Below are 26,645 nucleotides of genomic sequence, written 5' to 3'. Positions count from 1 at the left end.
TAAGAAACTGCACTGACGTAACTATCGGATCGCAATAAGAGCAGAACAAATGTTAGTCCGAAAGCTCCCTTTCTTTTTAGGTCACAGCATACCAGACCGAGCAGCTGTCTGGTTTGCCAAAGACATCTTGGGGACATTTAGAAAGTTGACTTAGAAATGTATTGCATTTGCACCCGTTGCCTACCATTGGGTTTGGGGTTTGTGACTCACATTTTCTGCCTTCCTATGTTCTGGCTTTATTTGCTTTGGGCTGTTCAGCTTGAGTTCGACCCTCCGTTTGCCCAAACCTTGTTTGTTGTATTCTTCCACAAACTCGTTTTCTGTAAACAGGCCTTTAAATCTTGTTCTTATCTTGTCACATTTGCTGTGCATTCAAAGACAGAGGTCGCATGTCAGGCTCTATCTTCCAGAGAGCTTGGTGTTTGTTTCTTTCCCTGAAGTACCCAATGTTAATACCCATGCAAGCGCATGCTTCACACATCAAAAATATGAATTATGCGGTTATAGAATATTTCAGAATTAGTACAATTTAAGCAAATTTTTTTGTAATTCTGAAGTGTGGTGGAAACAAATAATTGAATACGATCAAAACACATCAATACACTAAGTGACGTAATTTGCACACTATCGTTTGTGTGCAATAAAACCGTATTTTTGGTGCAAATGTAATGGTCATTTCAATTGAAAATGTGTTGTGTGTGATGGAAGTGTTGTACCACACTACGCCACTCCACACTATGCCACGCTACTCCATTCTACACTACTCACATAAACACTAGCCACTCCACTTTATGCCCCTCCACACCACCTACCCCAGGCCACTCTACCTCACTCTAATGCATTTTACCCCACTCCAATGTACCCCGATCTACCCCACTCCCATTTGCTATAATCTACTCCACTCCACCCAATCTACCTCATTCCAGTCTACCCCACTCCAATCTATCCCACCCCAGTCCACCCCAATCTACCCCCCTCTAACCCAATCTACCCCTCTGCACTCTACCCCAATCCACTCTACTACAATCCAATCTTTCCCAACCAAATTGTCCCACCCCAATCTATCCCACACTATGCCATTCTAACCCACTCCACCCCAGTCTCCCCAATTTATTCTACCCGACTCCAGTCTAGCACGCTGATCTACCAAAATCCCTCGCTCTAATCTACCCCACTCCAGTCTACCCCAATACACCCTATTCTTTCTACCACACTGTGCCCCACTCCACCCCAATCTATCCCATTCTTTTCTACCCCAATCCACCCCACACCATTCCACCCCACTAACCTTTTAGCCATGCTGAACAGCAGCCACACTGGTTTACAACAAAGCTAAAACAAATTACCAAAGCCAATAGCTCTCTCATAGGCAAGACCTTTTGGTTTTTACAATGCTTGTTTGCTTTAGGCTGTCTAGCTCGAGTTCGTCCCTTCTGTTGCCCCAACCTTGTTTACTGTACTCTTCCATGAACTCGCTTTCTGTAAACAGGCCTTTAAATCGTGTTCTTATTTTGTCACATTTGCTGTGCATTCAGAGACCGAGGTCCAATATCAGGCTGTGTTGTTCAGGGACCTTGGTGTTCATCTTTCTTGGACTTCAAAGTTAAATGATTTATGTGATAATCCTGCTGGCTAGATGGGGTCTGCTTCAAAAATGTCTGTAAATGAACTGTGTGGTTGATCAAATCAATATATTGGGTGATGCCATTTCCACACATTGTTTGTGCACTGTATACTTTTATCAGTAAAACTGTATGCAAGTGCAAATGTAATGTGCATTTCATTTGAAGCCATGTTGTCTGTAATGGCAGTATGCTACCATGCCATACATACTCCATGATAACCCACTCCACTCTACTCTGCACCACTCGACGCTACTGCACTCTGCTTTGCACAACTCCCACAATGCCTCTCTATACCACTCCACTCTGCACCAATACATTCTACCTCACACTACTCTACTATGCACCACTGACCTCTGCACCCCTCCACTCTTTACCATCCTACTCTGCAACACTGCACTCTATGCCACTGCACTCCACGCCAATGGACTCTACTCTGTACCACTCCACTATACGCCAGTGCACTCTATATGCCAAGCCCCTCTATGCCACTCTAATCTACTCTGCACCACTGCACTCTACTCTAAAACCATCTACTTTAGCCACTGCACTCTACTGTGCACCACTCTATGCCACTGCACTCTATGCCACTCTAGTCTACTCTGCACCACTGTACTCTATGCTACTGCACCCTCCGCCACTCTACTCTGTGCCACTGCACTCTGCGCCACTCCACAGCACTCTACAATATACTACTGCACTCTTCAGTATACTCTACAACAATGTATTCTCTGCCACTTTACTGTACGCCAACCTACTTTATGCCACTGAACACTATGTGAACGAATTATGCATTGCTCCACTCTATCCAACTGCAGTCTATTCCAATCCACTCTAATTTACTCTGCACCACTGCACTCTACAGCATTCTACTCTATACCTCTGCATTCTTCGTCACTTCACTCTACTCTGGATCAATCTACTCGATGCCACTATTTGCTAATGCACTCCACACCACTAGTCAAAACCAATACACTCTACGCCAATGCACTCTACACCTCTACATTATTGCCCTCTGCATCACTTTACTCTGCACCACTGTACTCCAGTGAACTCTACACCAATGCACTCTATTCCACTGCACTCTACTCTGCAGCACTGCACTCTGTGCCACTCTACTGTACTCTATACCACTGCACTCTAGACCACTGTAATCTACTGTGCACCACTTCACTCTGACACTGCACTCTTTGCCTCTCTACTCTACGCCAGTGCACTGTACCCCACTCTACTATACACCACTGTAATCTACACCACACCAGTCTAGGCCACTCCCCTTTGCATCACTCCCCTCTACGCCACTCCACTCTGCAATGCTGCACTCTACACCACTACTCTATACCACTCCACTCTTCTGTGCACCACTCCACACCACTTCACTCTACTCTGAAAGAATCTACTCTACACCACTGCACGTCACTGTACTTTACACCACTCTATTCTACACCACTACAATCAACTCTGTGCCACTTTACGCCACTGAGCTCTACCCTGCACCACTATACTCTACCTTGCATCCTTTCACTTCACTCTACTCTGAAACAGTCTACTATGTGCCACTGCACTCTTGTCACTCTACTCCATGCCACTCCACTCTATCCCACTGTACTTTACGCTGCGACACTCTACGGCACTGCGCCCTACTCTATTCTAAACTCTGCACTCTACACCAATTCACTCTAACCACTTTACTCAAAACCAATGCACCCTACACCAACTACTTTGCACCACTGCACTTTATGCCACTGTACTCTACAACATTCTACTCCATGCCACTGCAATTTACGCTACTGCATGTTACATCACTCTACACCATTGCATTCTATGCCGCTCTGTTTTACTCTGCACCGCTTCACTCTATGCCACGGCACTCTACCCTGCACTACTCCACGCCACTTCACTCTACTCTGAAATAATCTGCTCTATGCCACTGCACAATACGTCATTGCACTCTGCCACTCTATTACATGCCATGCCACTCCACTATACACTGCGCAACTTGACGCTACTGCACTCTACGCTACTTTACTCTAAACCACCGCTCTCTGTGCAAATTCACTCTTATCACTTTACTCAAAAAACAGTGCACCCTACGCTATTGTTCCTACGCTAACTACTTTGCACAACTGCACTTTACGCCACTGCATGCTACGCCACTCTACACCATTGCGCTCTACGTCACTGCACTCTACACCTCTCTAATCTACTCTGCACCACTTCACCATATGCCACTGCACTCCATGTCACTACACTCTGACACTCTATTCTGCATCGTTTTTCACACGTAGAGAGTGAGAGAATAAACAACATAGTTGCGTTCTCCCGGATAAACTTTTTTTCACAATCAGCAACTACTGTTAGACTGGTAGAATAACCCGATCTAAGGATGTATTAGGGTGTTATTCAACTACCTACTTATCAGGTGGAATATCAAAGATATTGAAGTAAAAGCCTCACTCACATAATAGTGACATGCTTCATCATAGGCAAATACTCCACACCCAGAGAAGATGGTACTCTCTGGGCGGACTCAACCAAAGATGTAATGGGAGTGCTTAGATAAATGAGTAACTGGTCAAGCAGGGAACCAGATTGGGTTAAAAATACCTATGAGTATACCCCTCCTGAGTCCTTTATTCACGGGTACTCATGGTATCAATAAAAACTTTATCTTGGGGTCGTTTTGAACTTAATTCTGTTCAAATGTACCCTCAATTGTATGCCAACATGTTTCGGCCCATATGGGTAGCCCGGTCGGGTCTGAGGGCCTTCGTCAGGGCGTTATGTTTCTGTGCCTTATTCTTAAGGTCCCTGCCGTGTAACAGTGCATGTGCTACATGCAACCCAAAACGTGAGGCCTAATGCACTCACCTGTCCGTATATTTGCTCCAACTTCAGTAGATTTTCTACTGATTGATGCCTACTAGCATCATGCAGCTCTCATGTATTCGGGTGCTGTCCTGTAGTCAAACATTCGTCAAGGACACCGCACCGCCGTTACACCTCGTAGAACACATCGTCTGCCGACTGCACTCTACGCTGCTGCAATCTCAATGCACTCCAAGCCACTGCACTGTTTGCCATTGCACCACTCTACTCTATGCCAATGCACTCTACACCACTCTACTGTTTCAGTCCATGCCACTGCATTCTACCCTGCACCACTCCACTCTATCACTTCACTCTACATCACTCTGCAACACTCAACTCTCTGCCCCTCAACACTACGCCATTCTACTCTGCATTGCTCTACTCTACACCATTGTACTGTACGCAAAGCAACACTAATCTACTCTGCACCACTGCACTCAAGGACACTCTGCTCTATACCACTGCAGTCTTTGCCACTTCAGTCTACTCAGAAACAATATGTTACTGCAGTCTACGTCACTCTGCACCACTCCATTCTATGCCACTCCACACTATGCCGCTCTATTCTACTTCACTGCACTCTATGCCACTGCATGCTCACCTCTTTACTCAAAACCAATACACTCTGAGCTACTGTACTCTGACAATCTACTCCGCACCACTTCACTGTACTTTACACCACTCTGCACCATTGCACTGTCACTTCACGCCGCACCACTCTACATCAATGCACTCTACACCACTACACCACTGCACTCTGACACTCTACTGCAGCACTGCACTTTTTGACACTGAACTCTGCCACTCTACTCTGCACCACTGCAATGTACTCCAGTTTAGGACACTTCACTCTGCATCACTCCACTCTACACCACTCTGCAACACTCGACTCTACACCACTTGTACACCACTTCGCTCTACTCTGAAACAAACTACTCTGCACCACTCCTCTCTACGCCACTGCAATGAATGCTGCACCACTCTACTCTATGCCACTGTGCTCTACCCTGCACCACTATACTCTACCTTGCAGGCACCACTCCACTCTACTCTGAAACAATCTACTCTACGCCACTCCACTCTGCCACTGCACTCCACTCTAAGCCACTCTGTGCTGGGCCACTCTACGCCTCTGCAGTCTAAACCACAGTCTGTACTCTAAACCACAGCACTCTACGCCAATGCACTCTGCACCACTTTACTCAAAATCAGTGCACCCTATGCCACTGCATCTACGCCAGCTACTTTGCACCACTACACTTTTCGCCACTATACTGTACAAAATTTGACTCTATGCCACTGCACTCACTGCCACTGCGCGTTACATCACTCTAAGTCATTGCTCTCTGCACCACTCTACGACCCTGCACTCTACGACCCTGCACTCTACGACCCTGCACTCTACGACCCTGCACTCTACGACCCTGCACTCTACGACCCTGCACTCTACGACCCTGCACTCTACGACCCTGCACTCTACGACCCTGCACTCTACGACCCTGCACTCTACGACCCTGCACTCTACGACCCTGCACTCTACGACCCTGCACTCTACGACCCTGCACTCTGCGACCCTGCACTCTACGACCCTGCACTCTGCGACCCTGCACTCTGCGACCCTGCACTCTGCGACCCTGCACTCTGCGACCCTGCACTCTGCGACCCTGCACTCTGCGACCCTGCACTCTGCGACCCTGCACTCTGCGACCCTGCACTCTGCGACCCTGCACTCTGCGACCCTGCACTCTGCGACCCTGCACTCTGCGACCCTGCACTCTGCGACCCTGCACTCTGCGACCCTGCACTCTGCGACCCTGCACTCTGCGACCCTGCACTCTGCGACCCTGCACTCTGCGACCCTGCACTCTGCGACCCTGCACTCTGCGACCCTGCACTCTGCGACCCTGCACTCTGCGACCCTGCACTCTGCGACCCTGCACTCTGCGACCCTGCACTCTGCGACCCTGCACTCTGCGACCCTGCACTCTGCGACCCTGCACTCTGCGACCCTGCACTCTGCGACCCTGCACTCTGCGACCCTGCACTCTGCGACCCTGCACTCTGCGACCCTGCACTCTGCGACCCTGCACTCTGCGACCCTGCACTCTGCGACCCTGCACTCTGCGACCCTGCACTCTGCGACCCTGCACTCTGCGACCCTGCACTCTGCGACCCTGCACTCTGCGACCCTGCACTCTGCGACCCTGCACTCTGCGACCCTGCACTCTGCGACCCTGCACTCTGCGACCCTGCACTCTGCGACCCTGCACTCTGCGACCCTGCACTCTGCGACCCTGCACTCTGCGACCCTGCACTCTGCGACCCTGCACTCTGCGACCCTGCACTCTGCGACCCTGCACTCTGCGACCCTGCACTCTGCGACCCTGCACTCTGCGACCCTGCACTCTGCGACCCTGCACTCTGCGACCCTGCACTCTGCGACCCTGCACTCTGCGACCCTGCACTCTGCGACCCTGCACTCTGCGACCCTGCACTCTGCGACCCTGCACTCTACGACCCTGCACTCTACGACCCTGCACTCTACGACCCTGCACTCTACGACCCTGCACTCTACGACCCTGCACTCTACGACCCTGCACTCTACGACCCTGCACTCTACGACCCTGCACTCTGATACTCTACATGACTGCACTCTACGACCCTGCACTGTAGTCCACTACACTCTACTCTGCAACACTCTACTGCATCCTATACCACTGCACTATACCCTGCACCACACCACTCCACTCTGTTACACTTCACTCTACTCCAATCTACACGTTTGTTTTCCATGCCACTGCAATCTACACTGCACCTTTCTACTCTATGCCACTGTACCCTATTCTACTCTATGCCAATGCACCCTATACCACTTTATTCAAAACCAATTCATTCTACCCCAATCTACTCTGCGCCACTGCACTTTACGCCACTTCACTCTGGGGCACTCTGTGACAATCCACTCTGCGACACTCCACTGACACTTTACTCCACTCTAAGATGCTCTACTCCACATAACTCTGCTCCACTTGCACACTACTTCACTCTGTCTTTCCACTCTACAGAACTCTACTCCACTCTGCCATCCTGCGACCCTACTCCACTTTCGCGCTCTACGCAACAACCTGCATGCCAATACTTGCCACTTTACTCCACTCTATTCTATGACACACTACCCCACTCTGAAAATCTATTTGCTCTGCGTCACTCTACTCTACAACATTGTACTTCACTCAACACCTCTACTCATCTCTGCTCTACGCCACTCCACTCTACGCCAATCTGACACTACTCCACTCTAGCCACTCAACTCTAGGCCCTTCCACTGTACAACACTCTAATCCTTCCACGACACTGCACAACACTGTACGCTACTCCATGGCACTCCACTGAACTCCTCTCCATGCCACTTAACTTTACATTGTCATTTTATTGTTTCCACAGTAACCCCTGTTAATTTTTTCCAGCTTTAACAGCTGAACGTTCGTTCGCCATCCATGCTATTCTGACTCATTTCAAGTGTAAGAGAGACACGTGCTAGTTACTTTATATGCAGCACCCATGCCAGTACCTACACATGAAGACATTGAGTGCCCAAGCAATCACTGCTTTAGCCGAACTTCCAGCACAATCTGTAGGGTTATAAACGCTCGTCATTTGAAAAGAAAGGAACAAAAGTTTAAACCTATCAAGAAGCACCACTTAGCACTTTACTTAAAAAATCCATCTTTAACACGTACGACTCAATTGATACACAGCTTAAATGAGCCTTACCAACAAGATATCTCAGATCCATGTGGAAGTGCACCCATTCAAACACTATCAAGAGTTTAATGGGGTCATACCAAATCTAGAAATGGACTGTTGGAGAGGTACATAACGTTTCTGTATTCGGTGGCAGAGGAGAGTTGATGAACAGTGAATAGGCCCACTCCGATCTAACCTTGACTGTCATGTGTTGCTTCCAGGTACTCCATGGAGGTTCGTGTGGCTTCTACAACTCCATCCTTCCTGCACCATATGGACAACACTGCCTCCCCTTCAGCTGCAAGCTTTCCAAATGGCACATGCACTTACATGTGTCCAGAGCGAGAGAGGCGTGAGAGAGAGGCACAGAAGAGACTCCACCCCTTTGAGGTTCTGGATGGTACCGAGCAGCACCGCTTACCCAGAGCTGACCCTCTCAAGATTGTGAAGGAGTATGCAAGGCCGGCGGCTGGAAAAGATTCCACCAAACCAAGCGACCTGCGTCCTCAATCTGTGCTGCTGCAAACTGTTCAGTATCTGGTGGATGATGTGCTACCTCGGTCTGATGTTCCCTGGTCCCAGGTGTACAGTTTTGTGTTTGACCGGCTGCGGGCTGTGCGTCAGGACATGACCATCCAGCGGGTGGGTGGGGACGTCTGTGTCGCCATCTTGGAGAAGTGCTTGGGCTTTCTGCTTTGTGCAGGTTACCGACTCTGTGAGGCCCCACTGTGCCACTTTGACCCACGCATCAACGACACTCATGTGCAGGAATGTTTTGGGTGGCTCCGCCGCTGCTACCGGAGTGGGATGTACGAGCAGGAGGCAGAGTACCAGGCACTGTTCTTGCTGTATAATCTTGGTGAGGAGGAAGCTTGCACAATGCCTGCCTTGTATCTATATAAGCGAGCCATACATACTCCCTATCTACTCTGTCTAAGAAGTCATGAAAAATGCACCCACCCTGACTGCTCTATAGCTTCAACTATATGTTATAGTTAACCTCTTTAGAATGTAGGTAGTATCATAGCATCTAACACTGTGTTAGAATCATACCTACCACCCTTTGTCAAGGTCCACATGACCAGAGTACTACTGACACCAGAGGTCCTGAACACCTCTCTTGAACAAGGGTGTGCCTCAAGGATCCTCAAATCTGCTCTCAGAATCAAACTTCTATAAAAGCAGTTGGCTAACTTATGAGATCTTGAGCGTGCTTTGCACATAACCACTGCAAGAATTTGTACAATCACGGATTCTATTGCATGATCCTGAATTGAATTTTGGACCGTCCAGAAGCTTACAGAATAATTGGATTAATTTGAGGGAGGCTTTTATGCCATATTTAGCTGATCACGCTCTAGCAGCCTGGTGCTACTTGATATGAGAGTGGTCTTTGGTGCAGTCGACCACCATAGACCCCAAATAACAGGGCCAGCCCTGCAATGGATTTGTTCATTCCTCTGAGACTTTCACTAGTAAATCAGGATTGGCTTGACCATGTCCATAACAAAAAAGATTCCAGTAGCCCCAAAGCTCCCTACTGCCACCTTTTCTATTTTGTTCATACATAGAACCCCTTACAGAGAACATAACTCACAGCAGAGCTAATTAGAAATGTTAGCTAACACAGAAATGCATGTGGAAGCTATTCAAGTATACTTTGTTTGGGAAAGATCTTTGCATCTAGGTAGACTCTTACTATGCGGGTTGAGTTACAAATCCTGCCTCATTTGCAGCACTTCAAAGTAACCGTAAGATAACAGTATAACACTGTGCCGAAAACTTAAACTGTCTCTGCTAGCTAACCCAAAAACCTGTTTGAAAAGTACAGAGAATTAAAAATCGATATGCCAGTATCTGCCAAAAGCAAAGCAAAACCAACCGCTAATGCCTGCTCAGAAATCACTCCATGAGCTTTTATTGGAGTGGGTAAGATTCATAAGGAACATCTCTCTCCAATAAACTTCCTGGAAAGACTTTTAGTTGATGCGCCTCATTGTGTAACTCCCCTGCTCCGCCTGCTCCCATGTGTATCCTACCACATTGTTGCACCATTATATGTGCTCACATTCCTGTCCATGCATGCTAGTCACCTATGCTTCAAGAAGAATCTGAGTTTGGTAACCTTCTCACAACAACTTGTAATAAGGGGATACATTTCTTCCCTGCAACAAGAAAATCCAATTCTCCTCACGAAACACCAGGCATAATGCTTTACTTCAAAGATCTCTCAATGCGCACTTCAACTCTACTCCAATGAACGAATATGGCACCAGTCTTCTTCAAACTTTAGCAAATTTCCCTACCATATCCACTAAAGAAAATTCAGAACCAGTAGGAATGCCAATTTCACCACTGAGATATGTGATGTTTCTAACACATCCAGAGAACCTTTGTAGTTCCTACCCAACTCTAGGTAAATTTGCAGCCTCAATCTCATCCTCTGCCTCTTTTGTGAAGTAGTTTTTATTAAGTATCAACGATCTACCCCAATATCCAACATCCTCCTGATGTCACTGCTGCTCAGTGATTCCAATGCCCCACCCACAGTAAAACAATGATCCTGCTCCATCCTTTCGATATAATCAAAGCCACAAAAACCTGGAGCCACTCACAAACCCTGTCCACCTGAAACATTCAAGGAGCTTGAGCCCTTTTTCTGGCTCTTCCTCACCCATGGTTCTGTTTCTTCATCCAGTCGACCTGTTCTTAGCGCAGCTCTTCTTTTATAAATTACTTCTCTGTGATAGGATATGCAGCTGACAGAAGGTAACGTTTTTTTTGTGAACCGAACCAAAATATTGTGAGTAATGTTAATGGTGGAATAATTCTAACATTCTATTGAGAAAAAAATAATCTGGTAGATAAGGAAAGCTAGTAACCATGCCTGGCATACACAGATCCACAGGAGGGGTAGTAGCACTTCAATAGAATATATGCCCTGTAGACATAGAGACTTTGAGGTCATAGCAACCATAAAGCAATTTTTTAAACCAAAAAGAGCTTTACATGTTCACATATGAATCAATTTTCTGTGTCTCACGGCCCCTTCTGCACCACCTTGATTTTCAATCCAGTTTGGGGGAAGTAAGGTAAGCGAAACGGAACATTGCACAGGTCTGTCATTATACCCTCGCTGTAGGAAGAATGCGTCACAAAAATAGGACCCCAAACATCAAAAATCTTCTCTCAATCATTGAGGCGATAAACATCTCTTACACATACACTGGTATCCTGTAAGCTAATTATATAAGATGCATTGTTTGGCATCCACGACCTCTGAACTTTGTCCCAATGCATGCGTATATAATTTTGGAATCTCAATGAAATCCTGGAGTGGACTGGTTAACATTCTGTTTCAGTCCTGACCCCACACGTACCTGGGCCCAGTAGTCACCAAATGCTGGATAGTTCCTTTAATTTGGGGTATATCACTATGGGCACTTCAGACACTTACCGTTTATCACTAATGTTATGTGTAAGAATTTTGCATGTGACCTGGTGCCTGTTATGTTATTTCTTCAACTGCAGAAGCTTATGTTTCACTTCTCTTGTGCTTTGCATTTTGCTCTGTGGTATTCTGGTATTTTTGAATTGGGAATCTTTTGATACATTTTTGGGGAATTCTTTTCTACTGAGACAGAATATATGGATTAAACTAACCCTCTTACATCTCTCCATTTGTTTAGATGTCGGTGAACAATGGCAGCTTTCTGTATTGTTTTGTTTCGTTATAGGGGTCCATTTATATTACATCCTCTGAAATTGGCTGCGGTAATGGATCGTCAAGTTCTGTAAAGGGGATACTTTTGGCATCTCTGTTAATGTTTCTCCTGGAAATGAATTTCTTTTTTGACTGTAAATGGAATCCATTAAATAAAATTGTTTAAAATATTTTTAAAAATAGTGCTTCTAAGTGAACAGCTGCATCTAATTTCACTATATTCGAACGTAGTCCATCATTTGTTGTTTGTTTATGATGGGGTTCTTAAGATCGATACCTTGCCTTCCGTATACCGTTTCCATGTCCGTGGGTGTTGACCTCATTAAAGCTTCCAGTTTATTTAAGTTTGGCCTTTGCTCAGATGTGTCGACAATGACTGCTAATTCTGAGATTTGGTATACTAAATAATATAGTTGCCAATTGGGATGACAAAGCAGGCATGTGCAAGGTTTGTTAGTGTTTGAACATCTTTAGTCTAGATTAAGTTCCATTCTAGACAAATTATTTTACACCGTTAGTCCTGATGCACTCAAAATTCTTGTTTTTAGAGAAGCCCAGAAAAGATGTATTTCAGTTCAGTTACTTTGGACTAAATGGAGGTCTAGATTATTCTGCACGCCTTTGGGGAATCTAATGCAAACAATGTGGTCCTATGCCTGCATTATATGTTAGCTTTGTAATAGGTAATGGCTCGCATTTCCCCCAATTCATTTTGCATCTTGACCCTTTGCCTATAGGAAAGACATCTGAATGAAATCTTCCATATCGCCAATTACATAGAATTGTGACGTAAAGATTTCACTTTATGTATACATTTCCACCCCAGTTCAAATTGATCTATGGTGTTCCGTAGGTAATCTCGTTCTGTTTATCAAATATCTTTTTGACACTTTGGGTTGAAAAGCGTATTCTTTATTGCAGTGGATGTTAAAGGACCTCGTTGTCCCCCACTGCGCTACCAGGGAAGAATTGTACTTCAGGGTCATGGATGAGCCGGAGAAATGTTAACAGTTTTTTGGTTCGAACCTTAGCCAGCATTTTTATATAAGACATGACAATGGATATTTGTTGAAAGGTCTCCTGTTTGGTGACATAGCTGCCCTTCTGGAAACCAATTTATTTGACGTCCTTTAGAACTTTGCTAAAAAAGGTACCATTATCCTTGATTAATGGGAGTGGTGTATTATCCAGATATTACGTTAAATTTATGGGAAAGCCAACCTCCCCCGGGGGATAGTCTCACTGACCTATCTTTCATAGTCTATTTCTTATGTACCGACCATTGTCCCCATGACAGTATGTTAATTCAGAGCTGATTAAAGTTGATGTAGAATGTAGCAAATGTGTTAGTAATGAACATTGTGGTAGAACTAGTGTCTGTTTCTATCATCAACGTTTTCATTGTCGACCTTTCTTTGCAGCTCGAGTAGTCTGCTGCTTCCCCCCTGCTCACATTAGTTCTGCTTTAGCCAAAATAGAGAGTATTCATCTGATTTTATAAATCTTTTATTAAGAACACATTTAGCTCTCATTACTTGACTGAGAACACACGAACATGGACTCTCTAAGTATTTTAATTATTTGTTTAGTTTTCTCTCGAACCTGAGCTGTACTTCCTTAATCCGTCTCTTTTTGAAGAATGTGTTCTGCGCTAGCTTCGTCTTGATATACATTCTAGTCCTTATTGATATCTATGCCCTGCATGGTGAAAATCTTTACTTTTCATGGGAGGGGAAGGTGCACAGCGAAGGGTTTCCCATTGAGATCTCCAAAGTTAATATGGTCTATACAGTATTTCATATAGTGCCTTTCCGACTATGTTTGTCTCTGTAATTGACAATATAATAAGTGATCTTGATTATGCTTAGTGTTTTCAAATTTGAATAGGGCAGTTACTAAGTTCTGATCTTGTAATGAACAACGACATGGTCTTGTCTGTTTATATCACAATTTATCCCTTTTGCCTCTTTCTGAGGCAAGTCCTGCTCAAGGTTTTACATGTTTGGAACCTTAGGAACATTCGATGCCGAAGTGGTCATAGAATCTGCTTCATGAAATATCAGGACATCTGCGAGGAATTATTGTTCAGTGGAGCCAATACTCTTGTTATCTTTTGTGACATTCAGTCTGGCTGAACCCAGTAGTCCAACATGTATGTCCCATTAGCTCAAATCAGAGTGCATGTCCAGAAATCTCTTCCAATCTAATATGGTTTCTTTGGAGTCAATTTCAGTAACAACTGTTTTCTCATCATTAACTAGATGTAGAGCATTCTTGGCTATAGCTTCTAGTTGGCGTGCATGCTTATGCTACAGAAGGCGTATGATAAATTTGTGGAGAGATTTCATGCAGCCCGAGTGATGTGGTCTTACTTTATGCACTCTTTGGCTTTCCTCCTTCAGTAGTAACTAGTAGCATTGTAATAAATGTTCCATGAAAAGCACTGGATCGTCACCCATTGGGCCTTCTGATACAGAAGAGGCAAATTTGATCCCTCCATCCACAATCTACCAAATCATTATTTGTAGCAAATCGATCAGACTCTTATCTGTAGGGTGCTTAAGTCATTTCTGTCCTATACCCCTATCCTAAGTTTCGGTTCTGAAAATTCATTAAAATGTTTTTATTTTCTCTCTCAAAGTGTTCCTTCATGAGTAATTACAAGGTTATTGATTTGGTGGTCTCACATGGTGATGGAAGCTGAGGTGTTTTATTGGGCAGATTGCTTGCGAGTAGGTCGCCTTTGATAATTTATCCACTGAAAACTCCATTAATCATGCTGGATCTTCTGTTCACTTCTTTATGGTCTTGAAATCCCACCTTCAGACGAGTATGAGGGGACCTTGCAATAGTTTGTTGCTGAAGGTGTGCTCCATAATTGTTCTAGGTCGTGCAAACAATTCTGTATATTTAGGGGTCACTGAGCCCCCAGTATTCTAATTATTTTTAGAGTTACCATTCTGGTGAGTGACAGCATTAGAACTCAGTAGGTGTCTCTTTTTAACTTAGAAATACATTTGAAGTCAGGTGTCCATTTTCACAATCACACAAGGCACTCCATGGGCTCATACCTACCAGGTTAATGAAACACATATTGTCCGAAGCACACAAACATTTGAAAGTATTGTACATAAAACTAGGAAAAGTACCAGAAGTTTTTATTTTAATAGTAGATTAAAAATTACATTACCACAACAAATTGATGTCCTCATATTCAGTAAACAGACCATGCCAAGGGCCTGTGTGACACTGAGTTGAAGATATTACGTTGGAATGTGGCAGGACTACAATCTAAGGCTCAGTTACCAGAAATGCAAACTTTTATAAGACAGTATGACATTATTCTGCTTCAGGAAACTTGGGCAACTCAGAATCTGATAATTGATGGATTTCAGTATCCTAGTGTGGCGGCAAATGCCTCTCGATCTGGTCGTGCATCGGAGGCTTAGCCACCTGGGTGAAATTATCTGCTGAGGGCTGCACCAGGTCAGTCGAGACTCCTTATAATAGGTTTCAGGTTGTGAAATAGAAGAGGGGTTTAACTCTATATTTAATTAATTTCTATATTAACGATTTCACTAATATTTGTAACACAAAATTCCCAATCCTAATTGACCATATCACTTCACTGACAAGCAATGCTGTAAGTAAAGGGCACTCGGTTGACCTTTGCCTTTCAGGTGATTTTAATGCAAGGCTTACTCCCCAGATTAACCCTGTTAGTCCAATCAAAGGAGTTGCGACAAGTAATATTGTAAACCCCCGTGAACCCTGGCTCGGAGGCTTAGAGCTGATGTCATACTTGGCCTCCCAGCACCTGAACAATGTAATTAATGGACAAGGCAGGTTGTAATGACATATTGATACCCACTTATAGGGGGAAGAGGTTGTTCCTCTATACTTAATTATTTTTTTCATATTGGCCAATTTGATAGAGCCTTTGTTATGTGGGAAAGTAATTTCCTCACATTTTGGGGATCATAATCCTATGGAGGTGGTATTCTCAATGTCCTCAAAGCTGCAACATAGGGTGGAATGTGGAGCCAGTAACCTTGAGCCGTCCACAGACGATCTGAGATTGGGATGGAGGCTTCCGGAGCCAGCCACATTTTTCACTAAAATAATCAAGGAGAATATGGAATTGACTGAGGCTTGCCGAGAGGAAGGTGACACAAAACATCGTGTGGTAGGTGATTTTAATGACCTTTGCACCAATATAAAGAAACGATGAACCTTAGGTTGTTTAACAGCGATTATTCTGAGTCCAATCTCTTTTACCATAATCCCCTTACGGCGCAACCTAGGGACACCATGATGGTGGCTTCCCCTTGAAGACAATATAAGGATGTAACTACTAGGCGAAGGAGGGAGGATTTAGTCCAACAGTGGGAATCTTTAGTATTAGCGGCAAACAAGAAGAATAGCAAACTTTTTTTGCTCCGCAGTATCAGGCATGAGACGAAGGAACCAAATGGCGTCCACAAGCAGTTGTCATATTCCTAATGAGATATGGGAGGCTCATTTTACAAACATCTATGCTGCTATGACTGATGAGATTGAACCCTTTGAAGTTCCTAATAATTATACCGGTATTCTGATAACCGTGAGTGAGGTGCAATATGCCATAAATCAGAGCATTTGTGTTAAGGCTCCTGGTCCGGATGGTATCCCAATTGATCTTATAAAGTGTAATGTCGATTTCTGGGCCCCCTTACTAGTGAATGTTTTAAATCACCTATTTCGCCACTGCCATAATCATGGACAACTTCTATTATAGTGCCAATTTTTAAGAGTGACCGTTCCCAGCTCGGCTGTTACAGGCCTGTATCTTTAAGTGACACAACAGAAAGGGTCCTGTGTAAGAGAATAAAGGAGTGGGCACTGGACGGGTCTATTTTGTACCCTTGTCAATAGGTGTTTAGGAACCGGATTGGAACAGTTGAGCAAAGTCTGAACCTAAATTTGGTCGCTGAAAAATATACTATAGCCAAACAATCTCCTTTATAATTGGCTTTTATAGACCTGACCTCAGTGTTCGACTGCGTCAATCACTCAAAGCTACAGACTTAATGCCTCTTTTCCTCTGGGATGGATGAGGCACTGGTGCACTTCTTAGCTTATTTGTACATGGATATGATAGCAAGAATTCCAATTAGTACCCATTGAGATGTATCCGATGACATAGATGTCCAATGCGAAGTGAACCACGGGTGCCTGTTAGACCTGCTTTTATTCATTTTATACATTAATTAGCTCCATCCTTTTTAGGTCTCGCCTAGCGACGCAGCGCATGCGCTGCTCGCCTTGGCGAGACCTATAGTCGTCGGTTTTGGTAGCGAAGGGAGACAGGAGATGACACGCGCCCGGACAGGCAATGTGTACGCGTATGGCGTCTCTTTCAGCCACTTGCGGGGCGCTGCTTTGAGATAGCGCACGCTCCCCGCAGCCTTGTCGCGCGTGCACCACTCGCGGGACGCTGCTTTCTGACGGCGCCCGCTCCTCGCAGGGATCTCGCGGGCTTGTTGTTTCAGGCTTGAGATGACTTGCGAGCCAGAGATAAAAGTTTGGAAGGGTGATACAACAATTGAATCTGCTACAACAACACCCCCGCTTAAGCTGGCAGTGCGGCTGCTTCACTTGCGCCCTTGGCAAGAGCCACATTGTGTGAATGGGCAGAAAGTGGACACCGGGGCTCCACCCCTTTCTTCCCGCCATCTCTGTAAAAGAAATGAGCCTCAATCAAGGCCTGTCGGGATCTAAAGGGGTTTGCGGGTGGGACGCCTGACTGCTCCCACCTACATCCCTAGCCGCTCGGATTGGGAAGGCAAACTGCCATTGTGTTGATTACCCAAAGGAGGCCACTTTTCAGCCGGGACGGTGCCCGCCTCTAGATCGTGGCCTGCTGGGTCCATTTAAAAGCCTTTCCAATTAAACGACGCCATAAAGGCAGCCGCCTTACAGGATGAACCGAGCTGGGTTGTTGTAAAAGATGACATGACTGAGCTCCCGTGTCACCCCGATGTCAGGAGTTGTTTTGGGCCTTGTCTGCACCTGTCACCTCGAGCGCTCTGCATCTCCGCGAGAGAGAGGGTGGTCGGAAGAGTCCGGGTGAGTCATTGAGAGAACACGAGCGTTACGCAGGCCCGGAGGGTGGGAGAACGAAGATAGAGAATGTGGCGTGTAGGCCAGAGCTGCCGGCCTTGGAATCCGGGAACCGTGTTCGTGTCATGGCACCGGCTCAACATCCTTTGATTCTGAGCAAATTACTTAATCTTCCTGTGCCCAAAAAATAATAATAAATGTGACCTTGTGTTTGCGCTATATAAAACTGCAAGGAAAAAAATACATGTATAGCCAGGCTGTGATTGCCCTCGAGTTTGGGGGGCTATTCAGATTTGAGCATGTGGTATGTGGAGTAGATTGAGGGGTACTGGCAGGGGAGCTGCATGCCCAGTGGCGGACTAACCTGAAGTGCATGTCTGGGAGACATCTGGATTCAGAAATAGAAGGGCAGATAAGAGGGTTACAGCTCAGGTTTGCAGGTTTTAGGAAAATTGTCAGAGCTGTGTTCCTGAGGGTCAGCAGTGGAAAAAGTAATTCAATTCGTGGATTATGATGACCATGCTTCCTGTTTTTGCGGGGACAGTCCGGGGTTTTCACTATCTGTCCAGACAGATGTCAGTAAATGTAGGCCATGTCTCGGTTTTAAGAGATAGGAGACGCGATAAAGCCGAAGTCAAGTTTTTATGTGTTTCAGTGTAGTATTAGCAGCACTTATCAGGAATAATTTAAATAGCACAGAGGGTGCTGTGCCTAAAAGTTAAATTTAATTTCCATCAGTGTCTCATTCTCACGTGTCTCCTGTGTTGGTGAGCTCTGTCAAGTCATTCTGTGGCCCTTGGTAGAAGCTATTTCGATATTTGTGAAATGTTCCTCTTTTTTGGTTTTCAAACTCTGGTCACTCTAGCATGACTCCATGTAATTTAGGGTTCATACAGTTAAATTGCATTATCCTGGCTGTAAATGTGGAGGGAAAGGTAAAGGAGGGGGTCCTGGATGGTACACTGTACCAGTGCCAGCTCCCCAAAAATTCATAACGTGGTGTTCTCCCTATGTAGGGTGACCAGATTTTCAGACCCCAAAAAACATGGATAGACATAGAAATAGAACTGAATGCTGATGCTACATGTGGACACTATATATATATATATATATATATATATATATATATATATATATATATATATATATATATATATACACACATACATAGATAGATATACACACACACACACTGTTGCATGAAAATGAACAACTCCCTATTCCACGCTTTGATCCTGGCAGGCTTGTGATCCTGGGCGTGGGTGATGTGCTTTGTAGGTGCTGATTCACCTCTCATTAACTCCTGCTGTGCTGCATGAATGAGCCCAGGCAATGCAGCAGGCGGCTCTGATCAAGTAAACTCAGTCCTGGTGTGTTGAAAAGGCTGGTGTTACTGTGAACCTGCACTGTACTGTGACAAATGTGCTTGCTCACCCGACCCTCTCAGAAAAAAACAAATTTGGACCCTACTGGGCTTCCCATTGGGCTTCCAAAAATCTAAATTCAAGCCCCTGCCCTTGCGATGGGTACTCAGGACAGTCCATGCAGCATTTTATACATTTTTGTAACTTTTATATTAGGTCCAAGGAGCATTCTTTACTCCAGCGTATTAAAAGACGTAACATTAGGGACTTCATGATACAACTCCCTGATTATTAGATCAGTTTTTATGTTAGGGCTCTTCTGAAAATGGCTGTCTGGGCTCGCAGCTCCATGTTTACTGATTACGTTTGCAGCACTGATCAGAATGTACTGTATTCTCAAATGCTGCTTTGATTTGGATTGGATTTTATCTGTCTTTTATGTGATTTATTTTACTATGCATTTTATGTTTTTATTGTATGAACTGTGCTCCTATGGATACCTTGTGAATCTGAATAAAGTTATTATGACTGACAGTATACAGAGAACACAAGGCAACAACAATAGCTTGCCTTAAAGCATTCCAATAATACCCTGCTTGTGTGTAATATGTAGAGATTGGTAATGTTTGCTGATCACAGTGAGCGTAGTAGATATAGCCAAGTATTATTAGAATACTTTAAGGCATGCTATTTTTGTTGCATTGTGTTCTCTGTGTAGAACATTACTGTCTGAGCTTATTGGGACGGTTAATGTAATTTGTATTTGGGTTTATTCTATGTACACTGAATATAGAGACATTAGTTTGTTGTGGTAATGTGATTTTTAAAAATCTAGTATTAAAACCTCCTACTTTTCTAAATTATATGTATAAGACTTTAATATGGTTGTGTGCTCTGGACAATTTGGGTTTAATTTGTCTGGGATTACTTTTAGTAATCAATTCGGGTACACTTTGTGATAGCAGGGGTGTAGGCTTGTAGCACCAGTTAAAATGAAAATGTGGATCAATATTACAGTGACCTTTTTTATTGGACAGTGTGAGGGTATTTCTTTCCACTGCTACCCTTGTCATGGTATACCTTCCAGGTTGCGCTCTCCTATATTGCCCATTGCCTTAAGTGCAGCATAGGAGACCTATATAAAGATAATGTTTAGTAAGGGGGGAGTTGGATGAAACATTACACTCATCTTGATGACAAGGGTAATCCAAGAGGCGCTTTAAACAGTTTTCGAGTTTGAAAAATTGCTTCAGGCTCTGATGATACAGGACGCATGTATATTGTGTGCAGAAGCTTTGCATTAGAACATCTTTCAAATGTAAACCATGTCAGGTTCCCTTGTGAATAGTAGCTATTGTCCTCCTTGCAACAGATAGATTGTTGATTGTTTCTTTTGTGTGGCTGGGCATTACTTGTTTAACCCCTTTCTCATTTCTTCACAGGATCGCTAGAGGCATTGTGCCAGGCCTTCCTGCTTCCCACCCACATACGAAAAACACCAGAGGTGCGCATGGCGATGGCCGTTAACCGAGCCTACTTAGAGGGCAACTTTGTCCGCTTCTTCCGTCTCTTGAGCCAGCTGTCTCCTCTCCAGTCCTGCTCCATCCACCGCCATGTGGCGCCATGCCAGCACCATGCCTTGCTCATCTTCAGCCATGGCTTCAGCAGCAAGAATTGCCGTTATCCATTGAACCGCCTAGCCCAATTGCTGGGCTTTGAAAGTCAGCTGCAGGCCACCCAGTTCTGTCAACAACATGGACTGAATATTGTCGGAAACTCTGTTGTTTTCCTGCGGTCTGCCTTCACGGACCCTGGAGCAGTAGTACACGCCCCCTCATATAAACTAGTGGAGAAGAAGCTTGGCTTGAGGACATGGTCTGAGATCATAAATGAGCCATCGCTGCAGTTGTAGCTACTACTGTCCTCGCAGTATTTGAGATACTTTTGAGACCCTAGTCCTGAAGATGTTTACATTAACTATGGATGGGAGGAGAGAACTGGAAGAGTTCAAATATGTGGTAAAAAGCGTCCATTATGCCTCACAATTAAACTTTTCCAATAGAAGGCATGTGCCTGCACCAGATTAACCACTAACCCACTGGCACATTATAATGTGCTGCCTTGATCTTTATCCTGTGACCAAAGGGTGTGCGCCCTGTTTAGAACGAGCTAGAGCAGACCATTATGGGTATGATGAGAAGGCAAGAGGAAATTGAAAGTAATATCAGTTGTATCGGAGGGTGGAACAATTTTTGACCATCAGAAAAGCCTGCATTTTGTCCTGTTAGTCAGCAGACAGGCATGTGTAATCCAGATCCCATTTCAACACTGACATTTCCTGCCAAAATCGATTGCTCTCAACTGTATTGTGTGTCTCTTGAAACAGAGGGGTAATGAACTGCCCTCACAAGTTTTCTTTAGTTCGGATTTCTTTTCTCTATGGCTATGTATGAGATGTTGTGTTTTTATTCTAATTTGAAGAATGATGACAAATTATCCCCCGCATCAGGAAATTAAAACCAGTTGAGTTTCAATATCCGCAGGCTCTTTTTCTTGAATCTGAAACAAACTCTTAATGCTTGCGCTGTGATAACTGAATGGGTTTTGGTGCAAACAACTTTAAAGATTAGATTCTCAGTTACTCCTCTTCAGCAGCTCTAAAATGTAAATAAAAGGTCCAAGAAATTGTGTTTGGGCTGAGAGATGTTCACTTGATTGCAGGGGGATTCCTCTTAGAAAAACCCCTCAAACATGTAGAGTAAACGCAGCCTGTGAGATTTTTAATACACCTGATGTATTAAAACGAATTATCATTATTTCCAACAATGGTAGGAAAGCAGACAGATTGTGAACAATGCCTACACTGCGATCAAAATGGTTTCGTTCAGTCTTGTTAATCTAGCAGGCTTTCAAAGCATGTGTAATCCTACATTTAAGTATTGGGATGTGCCTACAATCAAGGTGCCAGGGTGGGATCTTCTGTCTTTCTAACTGCTCTCTTCATTTCTAAGATGAAAAAAACTTTTTGTCCATGAAACCAGAATTTTAAGGATCCTTCTTTCACTAGGGTTCACTCAAATCCAGTATCATGATCGTTGAGTTTGGGCGGATGACACTGCTGTACATAGTTAAATAATCCCAGCATTAGTTGTGCCTTGAAAGAACTAATCCGAGGCAAGAATTTACCGGGTTAGGGTTTGCTTTAGCGATGTGCTATCTATATTAGTAAGTGGTATATTGCTTCACTCTGGAATTCTCTATATATGGCATATTTCTCCATCTATGACCCAATTCTTTAGACAAAGCTATGCAGCGTCAAACTGCCCTGTGGAAAAAGTACAGGAAAACACTGGCAGTACAAAATCTGTGTATTCTCTTCTTGCTTCTACTCACAAACATCAACGTAGGATTAGGCCAATGACTCCTAGATATAGCTATCAAACAATCCGAAGGGCTACTCTTGGTTACAGGCCTCATAAAAACCCTGACGGTTTGGAATAGTCCTTTATGAGAACAGCCCTTATACAAACCCTGAAGGGTTGAGAAAGTCACTCCTGGGAACATTTCTTTCATATTGAAGGGTTGGGATAGTCACTTTTAGAAACAGCCGTCATACAAACTCCAAGTGGTTGGGATAGTAGCTCCTGAGAGCAGTTCTCATGCCAATCACAAAGGGTTGAGATAGCCTCTTCTGGGCACAGCTCTCATATAGAACCTGATGAGTGGAGAGAGTCACTCCTGAGCATAGGTCTTCTAATAACTAATAATTCATCAGAGTTGTGACATTTGCTTTTGGTCACAGCCCCAATCTGTAAAGGATTGAGATAGTTGCTCTTGGGTAAGGCCAACAAACACATTCCAAAGGGTTGGAACTAATTGCTCCAAGTAGCAACCCCACTCCCAAACTCAGTCAAGCTGGGTTAGTCATTTCTTCTAACATGGTATCCTTAAACACACCCAGGTTGGGATTATTACCTCCATATACCAACCACAAGCCACTTCCACATTCAGTTCTAAAAAAAAGCCAATTGATTAACGTAGCCTCATAGATCCGGTCTCGATTGGCAGAACCATCACTCAGACGGTCCTTAAGGGGATCTCAAGTGAACGATAAGGAGAAATACAACAAGAAGGAGCACTACATCTATATAACCTGTCCGCATGCTTCCACCACATCAGGAAAGGCCTGTAATTTTACAGTTAGAAAAGCACACAAGATAGAAAAAGGATTACCTTCTTATGCAAGACCTTGGAGGCTCCTCATCACAGCAGGGAAAAATACTGATTCTCCAACCAACTAAGACGACAATGGAAAACAAGACAACTCTTTCTATGGTAGGATATTCACATCTAACAAAACAAACAACTGGAACTAAAATACAAGAGTTCCATTTTATGACTCCCAGGTCCTATCAAAACAAGGTGACAATGTCGCTCACCAGAAGAAAGTTAAGGATTCTATCACAGTGTGACTATATCATCAATAGATATAGCCAACGGAAAAACATGTATGTTCTAATGCCAGATACTCATTTTACAGAGAACCCAGCTAACACACAGCCACTAGGAATGTCAGCCTTCAACAACTGGCTATTGATGGCCTGGGCTTTCAGATACCACTCAAAACAACCACCACGTTTAAACACAAGGAAAGGGCCATATGTACATGTACAAATGATAAAATAAAAAGCTGAAGACTGAACCCTACAATACAGTGCAAATGCAGAAAGTCACATGGTGAGAATGATAAAATCCTTCTACATTGCCATAACAGAGCATACAGATCAGCAACCAGACTTGTTAAGAGTTAACTACTCTGAAAGGGTAATGAATGGTGACTTTCCATCAGGAACTACACAAGATTCTGGAAGAATTCCTCAGTTCAGTGTTTCACCTCAGACACCACAAGATAAAGTATTCTGCGACTCTAGCTCCAAAGAATGTATTTCAATAATAGAAAAGTAAGGGGACTGACCTTCAAACTCATCACATACAAAAGACAGTATCCTTCTAAATGAAAATGTAAACGATTACAAACCTCCTGCAAGATACTTGCTAACAAGGAATTTAGCAATGTAATCAAGGCAAGCAACCGTACTGAATCCCCAACGACACCTGCAAACATCTTTAGAAGTAATTTCCCAAATACTATTCCTGGATCAATAACCAGGAGCGTCTTGGACAAATCCCTAGAACAAGCATAATTCTGATCCAAGCCAAAGACCTGCTATATTAGACCACACCACAGAAAAGAACCTTGACCCATAGAATCATCAAACTAAGGACTAGTAGCCAAAGGCTCGTTTATTGGTGAGCTGTCTTTGCCCAACTTTCTATCTTTGTTGAGGAATACAATTTCCTGTCAGATCAACAATCTGGATTCTACTTTTATAAGCACACAGCACAAAACTTACTATGATAATGGTGGTTGACAGCACTGCTCCTTCTGGGTCTATAGGCTCCATTGCCATTATGCCTTAAACTTGATAAATCCACATGCATAGAAATTCACTAATATGGGTCTCTTCATACCTTAAAATAAGCCAGGCAGTCTTGTGAATACACTACCATTCACCTATGTGGTGCCCCACAAGTATCAATTTTTTAAAACTGTTTGACCCCCGTTCCGAAACTGCTTGGATACTTCCACTGGTGACATGCAAACCATACTTAAACTGGACAACCCCAAAAACCTAAACATATTGAGTGTTGTCAATCATCTCCATGAAATAAATGAATGTTTGTGAGGTCTAACCACCTCAAGCCCAACACTATAAAAACGGGGATTATGACCTGTGGAAAATAGCACAACCACTAAACCACAACTGTCTGGCCTTGAGAACTTTAGGCAATCTCAGAAAAGTCAACGGAAGTAAGGAATCATGGTGTGAATATAGATTCAAAACTATCCTCAATTACATATATCAAAGTCACTAAAAGCACCTTGTATACTATGAAAACAGTAAGAGCTCAATTACAAGTGGCTCGATATTTGTACCATATTTATCATTCCTTGCTAAATAAAGGGATAGTTATTTATCAGATGCAATCAAAATCACCAATTTTGACCTTTCCCATTTAACTGGGGGGGAATAGGATGGTTTTGGGTACTTTCTGCACCAAAATCTGCAGGTCAATGTATTTGCTGGGCATTTTTCTTCACCCAGTAAATTTTGGCAGATTTAACATGTCAACATTTTTCGGAAAGAAATCAACTTTTGGATTCTATTGGCAAAGGTTTATTTTTCTCATGCATGCAAACTGTGGTTTGTAGAGGCATTACAATTAGGGCTCCCGGTTTTATGGTATTGTTTTTTTTTTTACATTTCCGTCTGTATTTTTCCATATTTATTTTTGGGCATTTTATCTGTAGGAAAGACAGTCACTTAAAAGCAGCACAATTTTCTGTATTTATCCAGTTTTAAAAATAATTGCAGACAGAAAACAAATTGTTTTCTGTCTGTATTTATCTGTAAAGATCCATAAAAACGGAAAACAGAGAGCCTTCATTACAATTTAACATGGCACTTTTGATTGAGGTGTAAGACCCAACTCACTTTAACAAAGGTACCAATAGAAATTACAAGCAAATCTCCCCCTCACAAGCTTGATGATTCTAATAGTCTCCACCTTGGTTCCCCCTGTTTCTTAATCTACAAATTTCAAAGGATTCTGAAAACCACTGCAGGACTACTACTTAACCAGCACCCAAGAATACACATTACGTGCTTCATTACTGTGACAACCAATAGTTCCAGGATCAACATTTATGCTATTGTACCTCCAAGGTGAAGACTGGTTGTATACCTACAACTGGACTATGACAAGGTCCTGAGGCTACCCTAAGGAGGCTATACCCTTGCTACGCCAGAAAACCACCACTGTCACACTTTTGGCTTTTTGCCATGTTGATAACTGGTTCAGCAGGACCTTGCATTAAAGGTATCCGGCCTTCTGGAGTCCTTTCTGGTTACAACTTCAAGTCTTGCCCCACTGGTGCATTTTGAGAACCAAAGAGTAAAAGGTTAAGGTAAAACCTTGTACTGAAAAAAGGGGGCAGATCTATTTCAGTGGTGTAGAGGCATTTGCAGCTACGAAGTCCGGCTTTGTCCTTCTCAGCGTTTGGTGGAAAAACCAGCAGATTCAGTGAGAGTTTGATGATGAGGTATCTGACTTTGAGGGAACCTCGATATCATACGATGTAGAACTTACCCT

The 26,645-nt window shown here is 43.9% G+C and overlaps 1 protein-coding gene and 1 long non-coding RNA gene across 3 annotated transcripts in view; one reads left to right on the top strand and one right to left on the bottom strand.

Annotated features, from left to right (window-relative positions):
- The window catches only part of SAC3D1 (SAC3 domain containing 1), a 55,069-nt gene extending 33,101 nt beyond the window's left edge, over positions 1–21,968 (top strand). For both annotated transcript variants that reach the window (XM_085626041.1, XM_085626042.1), the window contains exons 2-3: positions 8,462–9,099; positions 20,873–21,968. In XM_085626041.1, coding sequence (XP_085482167.1) covers positions 8,469–9,099; positions 20,873–21,342 — 1,101 coding nt within the window. In that variant the 5' untranslated portion in view covers positions 8,462–8,468 and the 3' untranslated portion in view covers positions 21,343–21,968. The remainder of the gene's footprint in view (positions 1–8,461; positions 9,100–20,872) is intronic.
- The window catches only part of LOC146798747 (uncharacterized), a 242,894-nt gene that overhangs the window by 168,592 nt on the left and 47,657 nt on the right, over positions 1–26,645 (bottom strand). The gene's annotated exons all lie outside the window — the stretch shown is intronic.

This window comes from Triturus cristatus, chromosome 9 (assembly GCF_964204655.1).
Source record: "Triturus cristatus chromosome 9, aTriCri1.1, whole genome shotgun sequence".
Classification (NCBI taxonomy): Eukaryota; Metazoa; Chordata; class Amphibia; order Caudata; family Salamandridae; genus Triturus; species Triturus cristatus.
This window is presented reverse-complemented; position numbering and strand designations above follow the sequence as displayed.